The following is a 21,203-nucleotide window of genomic DNA, read 5'->3' on the forward strand; positions in this document are numbered from 1 at the left end:
GCTGTCATTACCGCGGGGGTCCCGTGGAGAGGGGGTGTAATCACTACAGGAGGATCTCAGAATTTGGGGGGTTGATGGTCCTGAGTGTCCTGATGAGCCCTGACCCCCAAAACGGGGCTGCCACAGTTCTGCGAGTCCTACTGAGCCCGGGCTCCCCTCAGCAACGGCTGTGCCAGCCCTGGGGGTGCTGCAAAGTTCAGGAGTCCCCCTAAGAAAAGACAGGATCCTGGCTGTGGGGGTCCCAGGGAGAGGGGTGCCATGTCACCACCCCAAGTGTCCCACGGGTCCTGCCTGCAAGCCCAGCATGCTCAGGAAAGAGGGTCCCGTGGAGGTCCGGGGCCATGCTGCTGCCAGCCCAGCACGCAGGAACAGCAGCCACGGGGCCAACGCTTGCCCACGTGTCCCTGGGGAAGTCACCACGCCCCACAAGGAAGCCAGCACCTCAGCCCTGTCCCCTGCCAGCAGCTGCCCCTGTCCCCAGACCCCCGGCAGAGCCCTCCAGCCCGGCCTGGCCATCCCACCAGCCCCGCATCGGGGGCTCCCACCCCTGCAGCAGCCTGGTGCGGGCAGCGAGAGCTCAGGACACGCCTTTGTTCTCCTGCAATCGGACTTTATTAACAGAGACTGCAGCGAACAATCCTAACAACGGAGACACTCAGAAATATTGGTAACAACGAACACAAAACTATTCCTAACGGGAAACAAACACAAAAGTATTTAGAACAACAAACAAACGCAAAAATATTTATAACAACAAACAAACACAAAATATTTCGAACAACGAACAAAAAAATATTTGCAACAACGAACAAACACAAAAATATTTGCAACGAACAAACGCAAAACCGCTCTGAACAAAAACTACCACCCCAAAGCCATCGCAGCAAACCCGAGCGAGCAGGCGAGGCGCATCCGCAGCCAAGGGAAGCCTTCCTCCGTTCCCAGCTCCAGCGCTGCCCCGACGCGGCTGAGAGACCCCCGGGCGCTCACAGGTCCCGCCCGCGGCTGAAGAGCGCCCGCCGGCCGCGCTCGCGGAGCCGCCTCTGCCCGCGGAACTTGCGCAGCTCCTCCTTGAACGCGGAGTGCAGCATGGGCCGATAGTCCCGGGGCTCGCAGTGGCTCTGCAAGCCACGGACGGCTCCGTCAGCCCCCGCAGCACAGCAGCCGCCGGCCCTGCAGATCCCCGCCCGTGGCGGCGAGGATGCTCAGAGCCACAGCTGCCCCTCGCCACCGCCGTGTGCCCCCGCCACTTCTTCCCTCTCGGCGCCGACCGCCTGCCACCGAGGGGACACGGGGACGGCACTCACCGGGAACTGGAGGAAGAACTCCCGGTAGCCGCCCTTCAGCACGTACAGCTCGGGGTAGTGCAGCTGGGGGTACTCGTGGCAGCGGCGATCCCTCTCCCGCAGGAACTTGCACCTGTGCCACGGACAAAACGCGCGGCATCACCCCCGTGCCGGGATCCGCGGCTGGCAGAGCCCAGCGGGCCCCCCGGGCCATCACTCACATTTTGGGCCCCCGCTCAACAGAGAACTCGCAGTGGAAGATGACGATCACCCTCCTGCTGGAGTCCAGGGGCACGATGGGCTGCTCCAGCAGCGATTCCTCCACGTCCCGCTGCAGCGGCAGGTTGACAGCGCCCTGGCGAGGCAGAGAAGGCGCCTTTTCCCCCTCCGTGTCCCATTGCATTTTGTGCAGCGACTCAAGGACGCTGCCCCCAAGCCTCCCCCAGCAGCACCGTCACCCGCGGTCCTGGGACACCGTCACCCTCCTCCTTGCAGCTGCGAACCAGCCCTTCAGGGGGTGGCTCGGCACTGCCCAGGGGCTGCTCCACCCCACCGGGCGGCTCAGTGCCCTCCGGGGGGGCTGCTCGAGCCCTCGCCGTGGGCTCAGCACCTCCGAGGGTGCTTCGGACCCCGCCCTTCCTCCCGGCCCCAGGGCCACGAGGGGCTTCTGACCTTGACGTGGCCCCCCTCGTACTCGTAGGGATAGCGGCAGTCCACGACGAGGCTGCTCTCGATGCTGCTGCTGAAGTGCCCCGCCAGCACCGCCGCCAGCTGCGGGGGGAGCGCGTCACCAAAGGGGGGGACAGCCGGGGGACAGGGCGAGAGCAGGCAGGCAGCCCCTCGGGGGGGCCGGGGAGGGGCTGCAGCCCCCTTACCGTCTCAGGGGAGATGTACTTCAGGCCCGGCTCCTTGCCCTCCACCGTCGGCAGGAGGTGAGGCTGCAACAGACAGGCTCTGGGCTCAGCCCCATTCCAAGGACACCTCCCAGGCCTGCAACCTGTCGCCCCAGCCCACAAGCCCCCGAGCGGCCAGCTGTGCCCCCGCGGGAGGGCAAGGGCCACATAGACGGGGCTGTGCCACACGGCTGGAGCAGAGGAGCGGCCATGGGGCTCTTCATGCACCGCAGCGATGCTGCAGGCTGGCAAGTCACGGCCCCAAGGCCCCGTGGCCCCAGGCATGGGCCACCAGCTCGCTTTGGGCTCTCACAGCGCTGCGGGGCTCCAGCCATGCTCCCCGTTCCGAATGATGGGGGCACCCCCTCACCTGCCCCATCCTCGTGGCCCTACCTTGGAGAAATCCCCGATGAGCTCCTGGTCATCGTTGGCCAGCAGGTTCTCGAGCTCCTCACGCCGGGCGGAGCGGGAAGGCTCCAGCCACGCTCCCTGCCGAGGCACCAGCCAGAGACACCCCCAAATGTCAGCAGCGGCTCTGCCAGAGCCGGGCCGGGGCCCAGGCCCGCCAGGGACACGCTGGCTCTCAGCCCACACCTTCCCCAGCACCCACCGGCTCCAGCGACGCCTCCTGGCCAGGGCTGCCGGCCACCCTCCTCTGCCGCTTGGCCTCCACAGGGCTGTCGCTGTCCGAGGGCTGTCCCCGCTTCAGGACGGGCCTGGCGACACTGCCCGGCTCCGAGGGCGAGCGGGACAGCTGCCGGCACTGGCTGCGCTTCCCCGGCCGCTGTGGGGAGAGCCCGCGCTGCTGCCTGGCGCTCTGGCAAGCCCCAGCACCAGCAGGGCAGCGGCCGAGGCTCCCGCTCCCCGTGACCAAGACAAGCCCACAGTCTCTGGGCTGCTGCTGCTCACCAAGCAGCGGCCCCAGACGCCCCAGTGGAGACCCCAAGAGGGGATTGTGGGGCTCTGTCCACTTCCCAAAGGCTCCCACGTACCAGCTTTGCCTCCTCCTTGCTCATCACCGGCGTGCTCACCACGTTCTCCTTCTCCTGGGGCACGGTGGCATCGCTCTGCCAGGGCAGCAGCTGGGGAGACTTGGGGCACAGGCAGAGGAGATCGTGAAATGGGCACAAGTCCTGCCAGCTGCTTCCCAGCCGCAGGCAGGCACGGATCCCATAGGCGAGCTCCATCCACCACCTGCCGGTGCCTTCCAGCTTTGGAGACGCACGGGCTGTCCCCGTGACCCCCCGGCCCGGCCATCTCCCACCTCCGCAGCTCTCCAGGCCACGCGGGCAGCTCGGAGCGGCAGCTCCCACGCGTGCAGCCCCGGCATCACCCATCGCTGCTGCCCTCCCGAGCCCTCCAGCCTCTCTCACCAGCAGCTCTGATGCGGCCCAGGGGCTCTCGGCAAGGGGCTCCCTCCTGGCGGCCCCATGGCTCCGCTGGCCCGGCCTCGGCAGCTTCTTGGCCACAAAGCCCTCCTGCAGCGGGGGGGACACGGCGTCAGCACCCCTCTGTCCCCTCCCTGCCCCCCAGCTCTCGCTGCCCCCCTCACCTCATCCTCGGGCTCCCTGCGGCGCCGCCGCGCTCTGTCCCTGCGCTCCTGCAGCTGCGAGATGTCCTTCAGGACGCGGCTGCCGTCCCGCTGCCACGCCTGTGGGACAGCCAGCGGTGAGAGGTGCGCACCAGCCCTGCCCCCTCTCCTGCCTCCATCCTCCTCGTCCCGGCTCGCCCAGGGACTCGGCAGGATCCTGCCTCGCTCTGCTCAGCCCTGCGCAGCCTCCAGCACTCACCGGCAACGCGTGCATCCTCTGCCGAAGGAGCTTCCTGCTGCAAGAGCCGGCAGAGGAAAGGGTCAAATGACAGCAGGTGGCCTGGGCCGCTGAGTCCCACCCCTCTGCCATTGCCACCTCTGTCCCCCACGTGCTCAGGGCGGGGTGAGACGCCCCCCCCCCCCCACCCGGGGCTGTCACAGCTCCCCAAAGGGACCTGGGGCAAAACCACCTCCAGGCACTGAGGAAACACCAACGGCCTGAGCGGGACCCCAGCAGGGGGAACGGGGACAGCCTGGCTTTTGGCTGTGGGACAGGGACAGCCTGGGCACGGGGACAGCCCGGCATTCATGTCCTGCGGCAGGGACAGAGCCCCTGCACTTACTCTTTGAGCGCTCTCCCGAACGCCGGCATCGTTCTCTGGGAGCTGTGGGGAGAGCAGAGATGGGGTCAGTGGCGGTGGCATCCACGTCGCCGCCCAAGCAGGCCAGCTTGCCACCGCCCAGGCACAGCCTGGGGCTCACAGCTGGCTGCACAGCCGCCAGCGAGGCTGAGAGCGGGCCCTGCTGCGCGGGGGAGGGACAGGGGGTGTCCCCGGGAGGACACGGGCATGGGGCCGCTCACTCTTCCTGCGCGGCCGCGGGCTTCTGCTGCGTGGGGAAGTCCGGCTCCAGTCCTGCGGGAACAAGGCACTGGGCTAGTAGCCCCGCTGCGGGGATCGGCCTCCTGCCCCCAGCCCGGGGCCCCGGGCACTTCGGGGCCGGGCACGGAGTCCCCCAGCAGGCGGGTGCCAACGGCCCTGCGAGCACCGCTGCCCATGGAATGTCGCGTGTCCCCCGGAGCAGGCTGTCACCGCAGCGCTTCCCGGCTGCGCCCCGGCCAGCGCAGCTCTAGGCTCCCGCCCATCCCTCCCCACCAGCTGCCCCGCCTCGAGCCCCTCGCCAGCCCCTCGGCCAAGCCCTCCCGCCACAGCCCTGTCCCCTTAGGCTAACACCCTCTGCAGGAGCCCAGGCCCGGGCAGCGCCCGGGGACGGAGCAGCCGCATCCCTCACCTGCATCCGGGGGCTGGCAAGAGAGCGAGTGGCGGCCACAGTCCGAGGCCAGCGGCTGCGGGGACGGCGTGTGCCACAGCCGCGGCAGGGGCAGCCCCCCGTGGCCCCGCTTCGGGGTGTCCCGGTGCCTGCGGGCGGTCAGGACGGGGCAGTGTCAGCGGCCCGCTTGGGCCTCGCCCCTTGTGGCCCTGCCGGGCCGGGGGCAGGAGCTGCAGCAGGGGATCCCCAAAGCGTGCCAGCCCCCTTTGGCACGGCCCCGCCGCCGAGCCCCGCGCGGAGCAGCCGTGTCCCGTCGGGGCAGTCCCGCGTGCGGCGGGCGGCCAAAGCCCCTCCCAGCCGCTGGCCCTCGGCCACCCCCTCACCTGGCGGGGCCCGCCGGGTCACCCTTGTCCAGCGGCGTGAGCGGGGCCGTGCCCGGCGAGGGCAGCGGGGAGATGGCCGCCAGCCCGGGCAGCCCGCGGCCGCCGCACAGTGACATGGCCCGGGCAGGGAGCGAGCGAGCGAGCGACGATCGAGCTGCGGCAAGAGAGCGGCGCCAGGGGACAGGGGACAGGTGGCAAGAGATGGTAAGGAGTGGGAGGGGAAGAGAGCTAAGAGGTGAGAGGTGCTAAGAAGGGCGCAGAGGCGATAAGATGCGCTAAGTGGCGAAGAGAGGGGACGAGAGGTGCCAGGTGAGCCCCGGGCCGCTCCTGCTGCCAGGAACAGCACGAACAACAACAGCGGCGCCCGCAGCCAATGGCAAAGCGCAGCCGGCACGAGGCGACGGCGGCAGCCAATGGGAGGTGGCGCTGGGCGCGAGGGGACGGCGGCGGCCAATGAGAGCTGCGGAGGGCGCGTGGGGGCGGAGCCTGAGCCGAAGGGGCGGTTGATGGTCGAAAGGGGCGTGGCCAACGAGGAAAGGGGCGTGGCTAACGAAGAAAGGGGCGTGGCCAACGAGGAAAGGGGCGTGGCCAGCCCGGTCCCCGCGCCTGGCCTGGCCGGACCTTGGCACTGCAGGGGACACTCGGTCACCCCTGATGGCCCTCGAGTGTCACCTGCAGGGTAATAAAGTTATGACCTAACAGCACCCTGAGAACCAGGCCATGGCACTGAGTGCCACGTCCACTGTCGAGAAAGCAGGGTTGAAATCCTGCAGGTTGGGTTTTTATGGGTGGAGTTTCTGGTTTCTAATGGCACTTGTGAACAGCCTGCTTTGTTCACCTGCTGAAAACTTTTCTTTCTGTACCGGACTTCAAAGAAACCAAATCAGCTGGTTGTCACTTTTACTTAAGGGCACTTGATTTCTTTGCTCTTCAAACGTGCCCTCGACATGGAGTCCCTGGTGTTGATGTCCTCGGTGGTTCCAACCTGCCTCACTTTCCTCATGGATGTGCCAAAGCAGATGGAACTTTAGCGGAGCTAAAGACTGGGGGCAAAAAGAATCATAACCTAGAACTAATCCCAAAGGTGTTCGACTGGGCCTCCCTTTTCTCCCACCTGGAGATCAAAGCCGGCCAGGGAGTCCAAACCCACTTTGTGGGTGTTGGGAAGGCGCCCCGTTCCTTTGTGGAGGGCCAAGAGCTCTGACAGGAGCCTGCAGAAAGCACCACTTCCTCCTGCTCACGGTGAATTTCCGTGTATTTTTCTAGATACCTGTACTTCTATAGAAATCAGGAATTCTGAGAAAGCTGGGTGTCACGCCCGTGACCTTTGATGCTATTCAAGCACTGCCGACTGCTGCCCTGAAACATTTGAAGAGCTGCAAGGGGATTATTTGACAAAGAATAAAATTGCGGGTGATTTTAGGAAAGGTCTTTGTTTTTGCCATTTTGTGCTGATGCCTTTTCCACTCTTAAAATCAAGAGTCATACATGGTTAGAAGGGGAAAAGGGATTTTACCTTGGTGTTCGTTTTTAAGGATTCTTAGGTGTACACGTCCAGGTCATATGCATCGAGATGCACCCCGCCGAGACTCTCTGTGTCCCCCTCTCCCCCAACATTGGGTATAACATTATAGGTTTTACTAATTAGCATAACTATCAAAGATTCCCCAGTGAGAGGCTCAAGTGAGCCCCCCTCCCCAAGGAACCTTCCCCTGTTTGGTTCTATCTTGCTTTACAGAATGTGTTCTGGAGAGGACCTTGGGCTCTGGGGCACACTGATCCCTAGCTACGAAGCTTCTAAAATGTTTAGTCTCTTAGCTTGACAAGCAAGTCCAAGACTGTGGGGAAAAAGCACTAGGAATAGAGAAGTTGTAAAAGGGTATAACGGGTATAAAAGAAAAGGCAAAAATCTTCATGGCATCAGTGCAGTCCTCTGTTTTGCTCTTGTGACTTCTCATTGGCGTTGCTGTTTTCTGCTTGAGCTACTCAGCTGTGTGGCCTTCCTGGCACCCCAAAGTCCTCTGATTACTCACCGCCCCCCAAGGTCTTCTTCAGTAGAGGACACGCCTCTTTGCCCGTGTGTGTGCCAGTGCTCCTTGTCAGACTTTCAAACCAGGATTGTCCGTGAGGCAGGAGCTGATCCAGGAGCCCATTGGCAGTTTGGGATGGAGCAGGATGTGGATATGGGGCCAAGGAGGTGCAGGCGGGAGCCAGGGCAATTTTGGCCAGAGATGGATTCTCTGGTGGGGCACAAAGCAAAGCAAAGGCCAGGCCCAACACCCATAACCAGGCCCCTGTCACCTGGCTGGGGAAGGGAGGGCATGGAGAAGCCCCCCTGGGGCATCCAGGAGTGACTTCAGCTCATCAGGAACACAGGGAAGTGGAGGGGAGGATGGGTGCCCCAAGGGTGACTGAAGCACTTGGCACTGGGAGGCCACTTGCCCGAGAGAGAATGGGGGACCCTGGTGTTAAGGACACCCACCCCTTCAAGGTGCCACATCCCTCGGCCTCCCAGCGAGCCCTGTCCCCCAAAAAGGAATTGTGCCAGCCCTGGGGGTGCTGCAAAGGCCAGAAGAGCCCTCTACAAAGAGACATAACACGGCTTTGGGGCTCCCAGGCAGGGCGGTGAGGTGTTAAAGCCCCGGGGCTCCTGATGAGCCCAGCCCCACTCAAGAGGGCTGTCATTACCGCGGGGGTCCCGTGGAGAGGGGGTGTAATCACTACAGGAGGATCTCAGAATTTGGGGGGTTGATGGTCCTGAGTGTCCTGATGAGCCCTGACCCCCAAAACGGGGCTGCCACAGTTCTGCGAGTCCTACTGAGCCCGGGCTCCCCTCAGCAACGGCTGTGCCAGCCCTGGGGGTGCTGCAAAGTTCAGGAGTCCCCCTAAGAAAAGACAGGATCCTGGCTGTGGGGGTCCCAGGGAGAGGGGTGCCATGTCACCACCCCAAGTGTCCCACGGGTCCTGCCTGCAAGCCCAGCATGCTCAGGAAAGAGGGTCCCGTGGAGGTCCGGGGCCATGCTGCTGCCAGCCCAGCACGCAGGAACAGCAGCCACGGGGCCAACGCTTGCCCACGTGTCCCTGGGGAAGTCACCACGCCCCACAAGGAAGCCAGCACCTCAGCCCTGTCCCCTGCCAGCAGCTGCCCCTGTCCCCAGACCCCCGGCAGAGCCCTCCAGCCCGGCCTGGCCATCCCACCAGCCCCGCATCGGGGGCTCCCACCCCTGCAGCAGCCTGGTGCGGGCAGCGAGAGCTCAGGACACGCCTTTGTTCTCCTGCAATCGGACTTTATTAACAGAGACTGCAGCGAACAATCCTAACAACGGAGACACTCAGAAATATTGGTAACAACGAACACAAAACTATTCCTAACGGGAAACAAACACAAAAGTATTTAGAACAACAAACAAACGCAAAAATATTTATAACAACAAACAAACACAAAATATTTCGAACAACGAACAAAAAAATATTTGCAACAACGAACAAACACAAAAATATTTGCAACGAACAAACGCAAAACCGCTCTGAACAAAAACTACCACCCCAAAGCCATCGCAGCAAACCCGAGCGAGCAGGCGAGGCGCATCCGCAGCCAAGGGAAGCCTTCCTCCGTTCCCAGCTCCAGCGCTGCCCCGACGCGGCTGAGAGACCCCCGGGCGCTCACAGGTCCCGCCCGCGGCTGAAGAGCGCCCGCCGGCCGCGCTCGCGGAGCCGCCTCTGCCCGCGGAACTTGCGCAGCTCCTCCTTGAACGCGGAGTGCAGCATGGGCCGATAGTCCCGGGGCTCGCAGTGGCTCTGCAAGCCACGGACGGCTCCGTCAGCCCCCGCAGCACAGCAGCCGCCGGCCCTGCAGATCCCCGCCCGTGGCGGCGAGGATGCTCAGAGCCACAGCTGCCCCTCGCCACCGCCGTGTGCCCCCGCCACTTCTTCCCTCTCGGCGCCGACCGCCTGCCACCGAGGGGACACGGGGACGGCACTCACCGGGAACTGGAGGAAGAACTCCCGGTAGCCGCCCTTCAGCACGTACAGCTCGGGGTAGTGCAGCTGGGGGTACTCGTGGCAGCGGCGATCCCTCTCCCGCAGGAACTTGCACCTGTGCCACGGACAAAACGCGCGGCATCACCCCCGTGCCGGGATCCGCGGCTGGCAGAGCCCAGCGGGCCCCCCGGGCCATCACTCACATTTTGGGCCCCCGCTCAACAGAGAACTCGCAGTGGAAGATGACGATCACCCTCCTGCTGGAGTCCAGGGGCACGATGGGCTGCTCCAGCAGCGATTCCTCCACGTCCCGCTGCAGCGGCAGGTTGACAGCGCCCTGGCGAGGCAGAGAAGGCGCCTTTTCCCCCTCCGTGTCCCATTGCATTTTGTGCAGCGACTCAAGGACGCTGCCCCCAAGCCTCCCCCAGCAGCACCGTCACCCGCGGTCCTGGGACACCGTCACCCTCCTCCTTGCAGCTGCGAACCAGCCCTTCAGGGGGTGGCTCGGCACTGCCCAGGGGCTGCTCCACCCCACCGGGCGGCTCAGTGCCCTCCGGGGGGGCTGCTCGAGCCCTCGCCGTGGGCTCAGCACCTCCGAGGGTGCTTCGGACCCCGCCCTTCCTCCCGGCCCCAGGGCCACGAGGGGCTTCTGACCTTGACGTGGCCCCCCTCGTACTCGTAGGGATAGCGGCAGTCCACGACGAGGCTGCTCTCGATGCTGCTGCTGAAGTGCCCCGCCAGCACCGCCGCCAGCTGCGGGGGGAGCGCGTCACCAAAGGGGGGGACAGCCGGGGGACAGGGCGAGAGCAGGCAGGCAGCCCCTCGGGGGGGCCGGGGAGGGGCTGCAGCCCCCTTACCGTCTCAGGAGAGATGTACTTCAGGCCCGGCTCCTTGCCCTCCACCGTCGGCAGGAGGTGAGGCTGCAACAGACAGGCTCTGGGCTCAGCCCCATTCCAAGGACACCTCCCAGGCCTGCAACCTGTCGCCCCAGCCCACAAGCCCCCGAGCGGCCAGCTGTGCCCCCGCGGGAGGGCAAGGGCCACATAGACGGGGCTGTGCCACACGGCTGGAGCAGAGGAGCGGCCATGGGGCTCTTCATGCACCGCAGCGATGCTGCAGGCTGGCAAGTCACGGCCCCAAGGCCCCGTGGCCCCAGGCATGGGCCACCAGCTCGCTTTGGGCTCTCACAGCGCTGCGGGGCTCCAGCCATGCTCCCCGTTCCGAATGATGGGGGCACCCCCTCACCTGCCCCATCCTCGTGGCCCTACCTTGGAGAAATCCCCGATGAGCTCCTGGTCATCGTTGGCCAGCAGGTTCTCGAGCTCCTCACGCCGGGCGGAGCGGGAAGGCTCCAGCCACGCTCCCTGCCGAGGCACCAGCCAGAGACACCCCCAAATGTCAGCAGCGGCTCTGCCAGAGCCGGGCCGGGGCCCAGGCCCGCCAGGGACACGCTGGCTCTCAGCCCACACCTTCCCCAGCACCCACCGGCTCCAGCGACGCCTCCTGGCCAGGGCTGCCGGCCACCCTCCTCTGCCGCTTGGCCTCCACAGGGCTGTCGCTGTCCGAGGGCTGTCCCCGCTTCAGGACGGGCCTGGCGACACTGCCCGGCTCCGAGGGCGAGCGGGACAGCTGCCGGCACTGGCTGCGCTTCCCCGGCCGCTGTGGGGAGAGCCCGCGCTGCTGCCTGGCGCTCTGGCAAGCCCCAGCACCAGCAGGGCAGCGGCCGAGGCTCCCGCTCCCCGTGACCAAGACAAGCCCACAGTCTCTGGGCTGCTGCTGCTCACCAAGCAGCGGCCCCAGACGCCCCAGTGGAGACCCCAAGAGGGGATTGTGGGGCTCTGTCCACTTCCCAAAGGCTCCCACGTACCAGCTTTGCCTCCTCCTTGCTCATCACCGGCGTGCTCACCACGTTCTCCTTCTCCTGGGGCACGGTGGCATCGCTCTGCCAGGGCAGCAGCTGGGGAGACTTGGGGCACAGGCAGAGGAGATCGTGAAATGGGCACAAGTCCTGCCAGCTGCTTCCCAGCCGCAGGCAGGCACGGATCCCATAGGCGAGCTCCATCCACCACCTGCCGGTGCCTTCCAGCTTTGGAGACGCACGGGCTGTCCCCGTGACCCCCCGGCCCGGCCATCTCCCACCTCCGCAGCTCTCCAGGCCACGCGGGCAGCTCGGAGCGGCAGCTCCCACGCGTGCAGCCCCGGCATCACCCATCGCTGCTGCCCTCCCGAGCCCTCCAGCCTCTCTCACCAGCAGCTCTGATGCGGCCCAGGGGCTCTCGGCAAGGGGCTCCCTCCTGGCGGCCCCATGGCTCCGCTGGCCCGGCCTCGGCAGCTTCTTGGCCACAAAGCCCTCCTGCAGCGGGGGGGACACGGCGTCAGCACCCCTCTGTCCCCTCCCTGCCCCCCAGCTCTCGCTGCCCCCCTCACCTCATCCTCGGGCTCCCTGCGGCGCCGCCGCGCTCTGTCCCTGCGCTCCTGCAGCTGCGAGATGTCCTTCAGGACGCGGCTGCCGTCCCGCTGCCACGCCTGTGGGACAGCCAGCGGTGAGAGGTGCGCACCAGCCCTGCCCCCTCTCCTGCCTCCATCCTCCTCGTCCCGGCTCGCCCAGGGACTCGGCAGGATCCTGCCTCGCTCTGCTCAGCCCTGCGCAGCCTCCAGCACTCACCGGCAACGCGTGCATCCTCTGCCGAAGGAGCTTCCTGCTGCAAGAGCCGGCAGAGGAAAGGGTCAAATGACAGCAGGTGGCCTGGGCCGCTGAGTCCCACCCCTCTGCCATTGCCACCTCTGTCCCCCACGTGCTCAGGGCGGGGTGAGACGCCCCCCCCCCCCACCCGGGGCTGTCACAGCTCCCCAAAGGGACCTGGGGCAAAACCACCTCCAGGCACTGAGGAAACACCAACGGCCTGAGCGGGACCCCAGCAGGGGGAACGGGGACAGCCTGGCTTTTGGCTGTGGGACAGGGACAGCCTGGGCACGGGGACAGCCCGGCATTCATGTCCTGCGGCAGGGACAGAGCCCCTGCACTTACTCTTTGAGCGCTCTCCCGAACGCCGGCATCGTTCTCTGGGAGCTGTGGGGAGAGCAGAGATGGGGTCAGTGGCGGTGGCATCCACGTCGCCGCCCAAGCAGGCCAGCTTGCCACCGCCCAGGCACAGCCTGGGGCTCACAGCTGGCTGCACAGCCGCCAGCGAGGCTGAGAGCGGGCCCTGCTGCGCGGGGGAGGGACAGGGGGTGTCCCCGGGAGGACACGGGCATGGGGCCGCTCACTCTTCCTGCGCGGCCGCGGGCTTCTGCTGCGTGGGGAAGTCCGGCTCCAGTCCTGCGGGAACAAGGCACTGGGCTAGTAGCCCCGCTGCGGGGATCGGCCTCCTGCCCCCAGCCCGGGGCCCCGGGCACTTCGGGGCCGGGCACGGAGTCCCCCAGCAGGCGGGTGCCAACGGCCCTGCGAGCACCGCTGCCCATGGAATGTCGCGTGTCCCCCGGAGCAGGCTGTCACCGCAGCGCTTCCCGGCTGCGCCCCGGCCAGCGCAGCTCTAGGCTCCCGCCCATCCCTCCCCACCAGCTGCCCCGCCTCGAGCCCCTCGCCAGCCCCTCGGCCAAGCCCTCCCGCCACAGCCCTGTCCCCTTAGGCTAACACCCTCTGCAGGAGCCCAGGCCCGGGCAGCGCCCGGGGACGGAGCAGCCGCATCCCTCACCTGCATCCGGGGGCTGGCAAGAGAGCGAGTGGCGGCCACAGTCCGAGGCCAGCGGCTGCGGGGACGGCGTGTGCCACAGCCGCGGCAGGGGCAGCCCCCCGTGGCCCCGCTTCGGGGTGTCCCGGTGCCTGCGGGCGGTCAGGACGGGGCAGTGTCAGCGGCCCGCTTGGGCCTCGCCCCTTGTGGCCCTGCCGGGCCGGGGGCAGGAGCTGCAGCAGGGGATCCCCAAAGCGTGCCAGCCCCCTTTGGCACGGCCCCGCCGCCGAGCCCCGCGCGGAGCAGCCGTGTCCCGTCGGGGCAGTCCCGCGTGCGGCGGGCGGCCAAAGCCCCTCCCAGCCGCTGGCCCTCGGCCACCCCCTCACCTGGCGGGGCCCGCCGGGTCACCCTTGTCCAGCGGCGTGAGCGGGGCCGTGCCCGGCGAGGGCAGCGGGGAGATGGCCGCCAGCCCGGGCAGCCCGCGGCCGCCGCACAGTGACATGGCCCGGGCAGGGAGCGAGCGAGCGAGCGACGATCGAGCTGCGGCAAGAGAGCGGCGCCAGGGGACAGGGGACAGGTGGCAAGAGATGGTAAGGAGTGGGAGGGGAAGAGAGCTAAGAGGTGAGAGGTGCTAAGAAGGGCCCAGAGGCGATAAGATGCGCTAAGTGGCGAAGAGAGGGGACGAGAGGTGCCAGGTGAGCCCCGGGCCGCTCCTGCTGCCAGGAACAGCACGAACAACAACAGCGGCGCCCGCAGCCAATGGCAAAGCGCAGCCGGCACGAGGCGACGGCGGCAGCCAATGAGAGGTGGCGCTGGGCGCGAGGGGACGGCGGCGGCCAATGAGAGCTGCGGAGGGCGCGTGGGGGCGGAGCCTGAGCCGAAGGGGCGGTTGATGGTCGAAAGGGGCGTGGCTAACGAGGAAAGGGGCGTGGCCAGCCCGGTCCCCGCGCCTGGCCTGGCCGGACCTTGGCACTGCAGGGGACACTCGGTCACCCCTGATGGCCCTCGAGTGTCACCTGCAGGGTAATAAAGTTATGACCTAACAGCACCCTGAGAACCAGGCCATGGCACTGAGTGCCACGTCCACTGTCGAGAAAGCAGGGTTGAAATCCTGCAGGTTGGGTTTTTATGGGTGGAGTTTCTGGTTTCTAATGGCACTTGTGAACAGCCTGCTTTGTTCACCTGCTGAAAACTTTTCTTTCTGTACCGGACTTCAAAGAAACCAAATCAGCTGGTTGTCACTTTTACTTAAGGGCACTTGATTTCTTTGCTCTTCAAACGTGCCCTCGACATGGAGTCCCTGGTGTTGATGTCCTCGGTGGTTCCAACCTGCCTCACTTTCCTCATGGATGTGCCAAAGCAGATGGAACTTTAGCGGAGCTAAAGACTGGGGGCAAAAAGAATCATAACCTAGAACTAATCCCAAAGGTGTTCGACTGGGCCTCCCTTTTCTCCCACCTGGAGATCAAAGCCGGCCAGGGAGTCCAAACCCACTTTGTGGGTGTTGGGAAGGCGCCCCGTTCCTTTGTGGAGGGCCAAGAGCTCTGACAGGAGCCTGCAGAAAGCACCACTTCCTCCTGCTCACGGTGAATTTCCGTGTATTTTTCTAGATACCTGTACTTCTATAGAAATCAGGAATTCTGAGAAAGCTGGGTGTCACGCCCGTGACCTTTGATGCTATTCAAGCACTGCCGACTGCTGCCCTGAAACATTTGAAGAGCTGCAAGGGGATTATTTGACAAAGAATAAAATTGCGGGTGATTTTAGGAAAGGTCTTTGTTTTTGCCATTTTGTGCTGATGCCTTTTCCACTCTTAAAATCAAGAGTCATACATGGTTAGAAGGGGAAAAGGGATTTTACCTTGGTGTTCGTTTTTAAGGATTCTTAGGTGTACACGTCCAGGTCATATGCATCGAGATGCACCCCGCCGAGACTCTCTGTGTCCCCCTCTCCCCCAACATTGGGTATAACATTATAGGTTTTACTAATTAGCATAACTATCAAAGATTCCCCAATGAGAGGCTCAAGTGAGCCCCCCTCCCCAAGGAACCTTCCCCTGTTTGGTTCTATCTTGCTTTACAGAATGTGTTCTGGAGAGGACCTTGGGCTCTGGGGCACACTGATCCCTAGCTACGAAGCTTCTAAAATGTTTAGTCTCTTAGCTTGACAAGCAAGTCCAAGACTGTGGGGAAAAAGCACTAGGAATAGAGAAGTTGTAAAAGGGTATAACTGGTATAAAAGAAAAGGCAAAAATCTTCATGGCATCAGTGCAGTCCTCTGTTTTGCTCTTGTGACTTCTCATTGGCGTTGCTGTTTTCTGCTTGAGCTACTCAGCTGTGTGGCCTTCCTGGCACCCCAAAGTCCTCTGATTACTCACCCCCCCCCCCAAGGTCTTCTTCAGTAGAGGACACGCCTCTTTGCCCGTGTGTGTGCCAGTGCTCCTTGTCAGACTTTCAAACCAGGATTGTCCGTGAGGCAGGAGCTGATCCAGGAGCCCATTGGCAGTTTGGGATGGAGCAGGATGTGGATATGGGGCCAAGGAGGTGCAGGCAGGAGCCAGGGCAATTTTGGCCAGAGATGGATTCTCTGGTGGGGCACAAAGCAAAGCAAAGGCCAGGCCCAACACCCATAACCAGGCCCCTGTCACCTGGCTGGGGAAGGGAGGGCATGGAGAAGCCCCCCTGGGGCATCCAGGAGTGACTTCAGCTCATCAGGAACACAGGGAAGTGGAGGGGAGGATGGGTGCCCCAAGGGTGACTGAAGCACTTGGCACTGGGAGGCCACTTGCCCGAGAGAGAATGGGGGACCCTGGTGTTAAGGACACCCACCCCTTCAAGGTGCCACATCCCTCGGCCTCCCAGCGAGCCCTGTCCCCCAAAAAGGAATTGTGCCAGCCCTGGGGGTGCTGCAAAGGCCAGAAGAGCCCTCTACAAAGAGAGATAACACGGCTTTGGGGCTCCCAGGCAGGGCGGTGAGGTGTTAAAGCCCCGGGGCTCCTGATGAGCCCAGCCCCACTCAAGAGGGCTGTCATTACCGCGGGGGTCCCGTGGAGAGGGGGTGTAATCACTACAGGAGGATCTCAGAATTTGGGGGGTTGATGGTCCTGAGTGTCCTGATGAGCCCTGACCCCCAAAACGGGGCTGCCACAGTTCTGCGAGTCCTACTGAGCCCGGGCTCCCCTCAGCAACGGCTGTGCCAGCCCTGGGGGTGCTGCAAAGTTCAGGAGTCCCCCTAAGAAAAGACAGGATCCTGGCTGTGGGGGTCCCAGGGAGAGGGGTGCCATGTCACCACCCCAAGTGTCCCACGGGTCCTGCCTGCAAGCCCAGCATGCTCAGGAAAGAGGGTCCCGTGGAGGTCCGGGGCCATGCTGCTGCCAGCCCAGCACGCAGGAACAGCAGCCACGGGGCCAACGCTTGCCCACGTGTCCCTGGGGAAGTCACCACGCCCCACAAGGAAGCCAGCACCTCAGCCCTGTCCCCTGCCAGCAGCTGCCCCTGTCCCCAGACCCCCGGCAGAGCCCTCCAGCCCGGCCTGGCCATCCCACCAGCCTCGCATCGGGGGCTCCCACCCCTGCAGCAGCCTGGTGCGGGCAGCGAGAGCTCAGGACACGCCTTTGTTCTCCTGCAATCGGACTTTATTAACAGAGACTGCAGCGAACAATCCTAACAACGGAGACACTCAGAAATATTGATAACAACGAACACAAAACTATTCCTAACCGGAAACAAACACAAAAGTATTTAGAACAACAAACAAACGCAAAAATATTTATAACAACAAACAAACACAAAATATTTCGAACAACGAACAAAAAAATATTTGCAACAACGAACAAACACAAAAATATTTGCAACGAACAAACGCAAAACCGCTCTGAACAAAAACTACCACCCCAAAGCCATCGCAGCAAACCCGAGCGAGCAGGCGAGGCGCATCCGCAGCCAAGGGAAGCCTTCCTCCGTTCCCAGCTCCAGCGCTGCCCCGACGCGGCTGAGAGACCCCCGGGCGCTCACAGGTCCCGCCCGCGGCTGAAGAGCGCCCGCCGGCCGCGCTCGCGGAGCCGCCTCTGCCCGCGGAACTTGCGCAGCTCCTCCTTGAACGCGGAGTGCAGCATGGGCCGATAGTCCCGGGGCTCGCAGTGGCTCTGCAAGCCACGGACGGCTCCGTCAGCCCCCGCAGCACAGCAGCCGCCGGCCCTGCAGATCCCCGCCCGTGGCGGCGAGGATGCTCAGAGCCACAGCTGCCCCTCGCCACCGCCGTGTGCCCCCGCCACTTCTTCCCTCTCGGCGCCGACCGCCTGCCACCGAGGGGACACGGGGACGGCACTCACCGGGAACTGGAGGAAGAACTCCCGGTAGCCGCCCTTCAGCACGTACAGCTCGGGGTAGTGCAGCTGGGGGTACTCGTGGCAGCGGCGATCCCTCTCCCGCAGGAACTTGCACCTGTGCCACGGACAAAACGCGCGGCATCACCCCCGTGCCGGGATCCGCGGCTGGCAGAGCCCAGCGGGCCCCCCGGGCCATCACTCACATTTTGGGCCCCCGCTCAACAGAGAACTCGCAGTGGAAGATGACGATCACCCTCCTGCTGGAGTCCAGGGGCACGATGGGCTGCTCCAGCAGCGATTCCTCCACGTCCCGCTGCAGCGGCAGGTTGACAGCGCCCTGGCGAGGCAGAGAAGGCGCCTTTTCCCCCTCCGTGTCCCATTGCATTTTGTGCAGCGACTCAAGGACGCTGCCCCCAAGCCTCCCCCAGCAGCACCGTCACCCGCGGTCCTGGGACACCGTCACCCTCCTCCTTGCAGCTGCGAACCAGCCCTTCAGGGGGTGGCTCGGCACTGCCCAGGGGCTGCTCCACCCCACCGGGCGGCTCAGTGCCCTCCGGGGGGGCTGCTCGAGCCCTCGCCGTGGGCTCAGCACCTCCGAGGGTGCTTCGGACCCCGCCCTTCCTCCCGGCCCCAGGGCCACGAGGGGCTTCTGACCTTGACGTGGCCCCCCTCGTACTCGTAGGGATAGCGGCAGTCCACGACGAGGCTGCTCTCGATGCTGCTGCTGAAGTGCCCCGCCAGCACCGCCGCCAGCTGCGGGGGGAGCGCGTCACCAAAGGGGGGGACAGCCGGGGGACAGGGCGAGAGCAGGCAGGCAGCCCCTCGGGGGGGCCGGGGAGGGGCTGCAGCCCCCTTACCGTCTCAGGGGAGATGTACTTCAGGCCCGGCTCCTTGCCCTCCACCGTCGGCAGGAGGTGAGGCTGCAACAGACAGGCTCTGGGCTCAGCCCCATTCCAAGGACACCTCCCAGGCCTGCAACCTGTCGCCCCAGCCCACAAGCCCCCGAGCGGCCAGCTGTGCCCCCGCGGGAGGGCAAGGGCCACATAGACGGGGCTGTGCCACACGGCTGGAGCAGAGGAGCGGCCATGGGGCTCTTCATGCACCGCAGCGATGCTGCAGGCTGGCAAGTCACGGCCCCAAGGCCCCGTGGCCCCAGGCATGGGCCACCAGCTCGCTTTGGGCTCTCACAGCGCTGCGGGGCTCCAGCCATGCTCCCCGTTCCGAATGATGGGGGCACCCCCTCACCTGCCCCATCCTCGTGGCCCTACCTTGGAGAAATCCCCGATGAGCTCCTGGTCATCGTTGGCCAGCAGGTTCTCGAGCTCCTCACGCCGGGCGGAGCGGGAAGGCTCCAGCCACGCTCCCTGCCGAGGCACCAGCCAGAGACACCCCCAAATGTCAGCAGCGGCTCTGCCAGAGCCGGGCCGGGGCCCAGGCCCGCCAGGGACACGCTGGCTCTCAGCCCACACCTTCCCCAGCACCCACCGGCTCCAGCGACGCCTCCTGGCCAGGGCTGCCGGCCACCCTCCTCTGCCGCTTGGCCTCCACAGGGCTGTCGCTGTCCGAGGGCTGTCCCCGCTTCAGGACGGGCCTGGCGACACTGCCCGGCTCCGAGGGCGAGCGGGACAGCTGCCGGCACTGGCTGCGCTTCCCCGGCCGCTGTGGGGAGAGCCCGCGCTGCTGCCTGGCGCTCTGGCAAGCCCCAGCACCAGCAGGGCAGCGGCCGAGGCTCCCGCTCCCCGTGACCAAGACAAGCCCACAGTCTCTGGGCTGCTGCTGCTCACCAAGCAGCGGCCCCAGACGCCCCAGTGGAGACCCCAAGAGGGGATTGTGGGGCTCTGTCCACTTCCCAAAGGCTCCCACGTACCAGCTTTGCCTCCTCCTTGCTCATCACCGGCGTGCTCACCACGTTCTCCTTCTCCTGGGGCACGGTGGCATCGCTCTGCCAGGGCAGCAGCTGGGGAGACTTGGGGCACAGGCAGAGGAGATCGTGAAATGGGCACAAGTCCTGCCAGCTGCTTCCCAGCCGCAGGCAGGCACGGATCCCATAGGCGAGCTCCATCCACCACCTGCCGGTGCCTTCCAGCTTTGGAGACGCACGGGCTGTCCCCGTGACCCCCCGGCCCGGCCATCTCCCACCTCCGCAGCTCTCCAGGCCACGCGGGCAGCTCGGAGCGGCAGCTCCCACGCGTGCAGCCCCGGCATCACCCATCGCTGCTGCCCTCCCGAGCCCTCCAGCCTCTCTCACCAGCAGCTCTGATGCGGCCCAGGGGCTCTCGGCAAGGGGCTCCCTCCTGGCGGCCCCATGGCTCCGCTGGCCCGGCCTCGGCAGCTTCTTGGCCACAAAGCCCTCCTGCAGCGGGGGGGACACGGCGTCAGCACCCCTCTGTCCCCTCCCTGCCCCCCAGCTCTCGCTGCCCCCCTCACCTCATCCTCGGGCTCCCTGCGGCGCCGCCGCGCTCTGTCCCTGCGCTCCTGCAGCTGCGAGATGTCCTTCAGGACGCGGCTGCCGTCCCGCTGCCACGCCTGTGGGACAGCCAGCGGTGAGAGGTGCGCACCAGCCCTGCCCCCTCTCCTGCCTCCATCCTCCTCGTCCCGGCTCGCCCAGGGACTCGGCAGGATCCTGCCTCGCTCTGCTCAGCCCTGCGCAGCCTCCAGCACTCACCGGCAACGCGTGCATCCTCTGCCGAAGGAGCTTCCTGCTGCAAGAGCCGGCAGAGGAAAGGGTCAAATGACAGCAGGTGGCCTGGGCCGCTGAGTCCCACCCCTCTGCCATTGCCACCTCTGTCCCCCACGTGCTCAGGGCGGGGTGAGACGCCCCCCCCCCCCCACCCGGGGCTGTCACAGCTCCCCAAAGGGACCTGGGGCAAAACCACCTCCAGGCACTGAGGAAACACCAACGGCCTGAGCGGGACCCCAGCAGGGGGAACGGGGACAGCCTGGCTTTTGGCTGTGGGACAGGGACAGCCTGGGCACGGGGACAGCCCGGCATTCATGTCCTGCGGCAGGGACAGAGCCCCTGCACTTACTCTTTGAGCGCTCTCCCGAACGCCGGCATCGTTCTCTGGGAGCTGTGGGGAGAGCAGAGATGGGGTCAGTGGCGGTGGCATCCACGTCGCCGCCCAAGCAGGCCAGCTTGCCACCGCCCAGGCACAGCCTGGGGCTCACAGCTGGCTGCACAGCCGCCAGCGAGGCTGAGAGCGGGCCCTGCTGCGCGGGGGAGGGACAGGGGGTGTCCCCGGGAGGACACGGGCATGGGGCCGCTCACTCTTCCTGCGCGGCCGCGGGCTTCTGCTGCGTGGGGAAGTCCGGCTCCAGTCCTGCGGGAACAAGGCACTGGGCTAGTAGCCCCGCTGCGGGGATCGGCCTCCTGCCCCCAGCCCGGGGCCCCGGGCACTTCGGGGCCGGGCACGGAGTCCCCCAGCAGGCGGGTGCCAACGGCCCTGCGAGCACCGCTGCCCATGGAATGTCGCGTGTCCCCCGGAGCAGGCTGTCACCGCAGCGCTTCCCGGCTGCGCCCCGGCCAGCGCAGCTCTAGGCTCCCGCCCATCCCTCCCCACCAGCTGCCCCGCCTCGAGCCCCTCGCCAGCCCCTCGGCCAAGCCCTCCCGCCACAGCCCTGTCCCCTTAGGCTAACACCCTCTGCAGGAGCCCAGGCCCGGGCAGCGCCCGGGGACGGAGCAGCCGCATCCCTCACCTGCATCCGGGGGCTGGCAAGAGAGCGAGTGGCGGCCACAGTCCGAGGCCAGCGGCTGCGGGGACGGCGTGTGCCACAGCCGCGGCAGGGGCAGCCCCCCGTGGCCCCGCTTCGGGGTGTCCCGGTGCCTGCGGGCGGTCAGGACGGGGCAGTGTCAGCGGCCCGC

General features: G+C 65.6%; 2 protein-coding genes across 2 annotated transcripts; both read right to left on the bottom strand.

The window, feature by feature from the left end:
• Positions 1-986: 986 nt before the first annotated feature.
• Positions 987-4,362, bottom strand: LOC138100517 (M-phase inducer phosphatase 2-like). Its single transcript, XM_068998393.1, has 10 exons — positions 4,334-4,362; positions 3,970-4,006; positions 3,172-3,270; positions 2,772-2,963; positions 2,573-2,653; positions 2,162-2,224; positions 1,959-2,057; positions 1,508-1,641; positions 1,308-1,419; positions 987-1,121 (listed from the first exon to the last, which is right to left on the bottom strand). The coding sequence occupies exons 1-10, from the start codon at positions 4,360-4,362 to the stop codon at positions 987-989; spliced, it is 981 nt and encodes a 326-aa protein (XP_068854494.1).
• A 4,732-nt stretch (positions 4,363-9,094) lies between these two features.
• LOC138100518 (M-phase inducer phosphatase 2-like) lies at positions 9,095-12,400 on the bottom strand (the record flags this gene model as incomplete). The annotated part of the gene is made up of 10 exons (XM_068998394.1): positions 12,372-12,400; positions 12,009-12,045; positions 11,211-11,309; positions 10,829-11,035; positions 10,612-10,707; positions 10,201-10,263; positions 9,998-10,096; positions 9,547-9,680; positions 9,347-9,458; positions 9,095-9,160 (listed from the first exon to the last, which is right to left on the bottom strand). Coding segments are annotated over exons 1-10 (942 nt in total), but the record flags the coding sequence as incomplete, so codon positions are not given.
• Positions 12,401-21,203: the final 8,803 nt, after the last annotated feature.

This window comes from Aphelocoma coerulescens, unplaced genomic scaffold (genome assembly GCF_041296385.1).
Source record: "Aphelocoma coerulescens isolate FSJ_1873_10779 unplaced genomic scaffold, UR_Acoe_1.0 HiC_scaffold_100, whole genome shotgun sequence".
NCBI lineage: Eukaryota > Metazoa > Chordata > Aves > Passeriformes > Corvidae > Aphelocoma > Aphelocoma coerulescens.

Excerpts from the sequence above, each read along its gene's own strand:
- LOC138100517 (XM_068998393.1), bottom strand. The coding sequence starts at position 4,362 with ATGCCGGCGTTCGGGAGAGCGCTCAAAGA. Across the intron at positions 3,271-3,969 it reads AGAGGATGCACGCGTTGCCG|TCTCCCCAGCTGCTGCCCTG; the intron begins GTGAGTGCTGGA and ends CTGTGCCCCAAG. Across the intron at positions 1,420-1,507 it reads GTTGAGCGGGGGCCCAAAAT|GTGCAAGTTCCTGCGGGAGA; the intron begins GTGAGTGATGGC and ends TCCGTGGCACAG.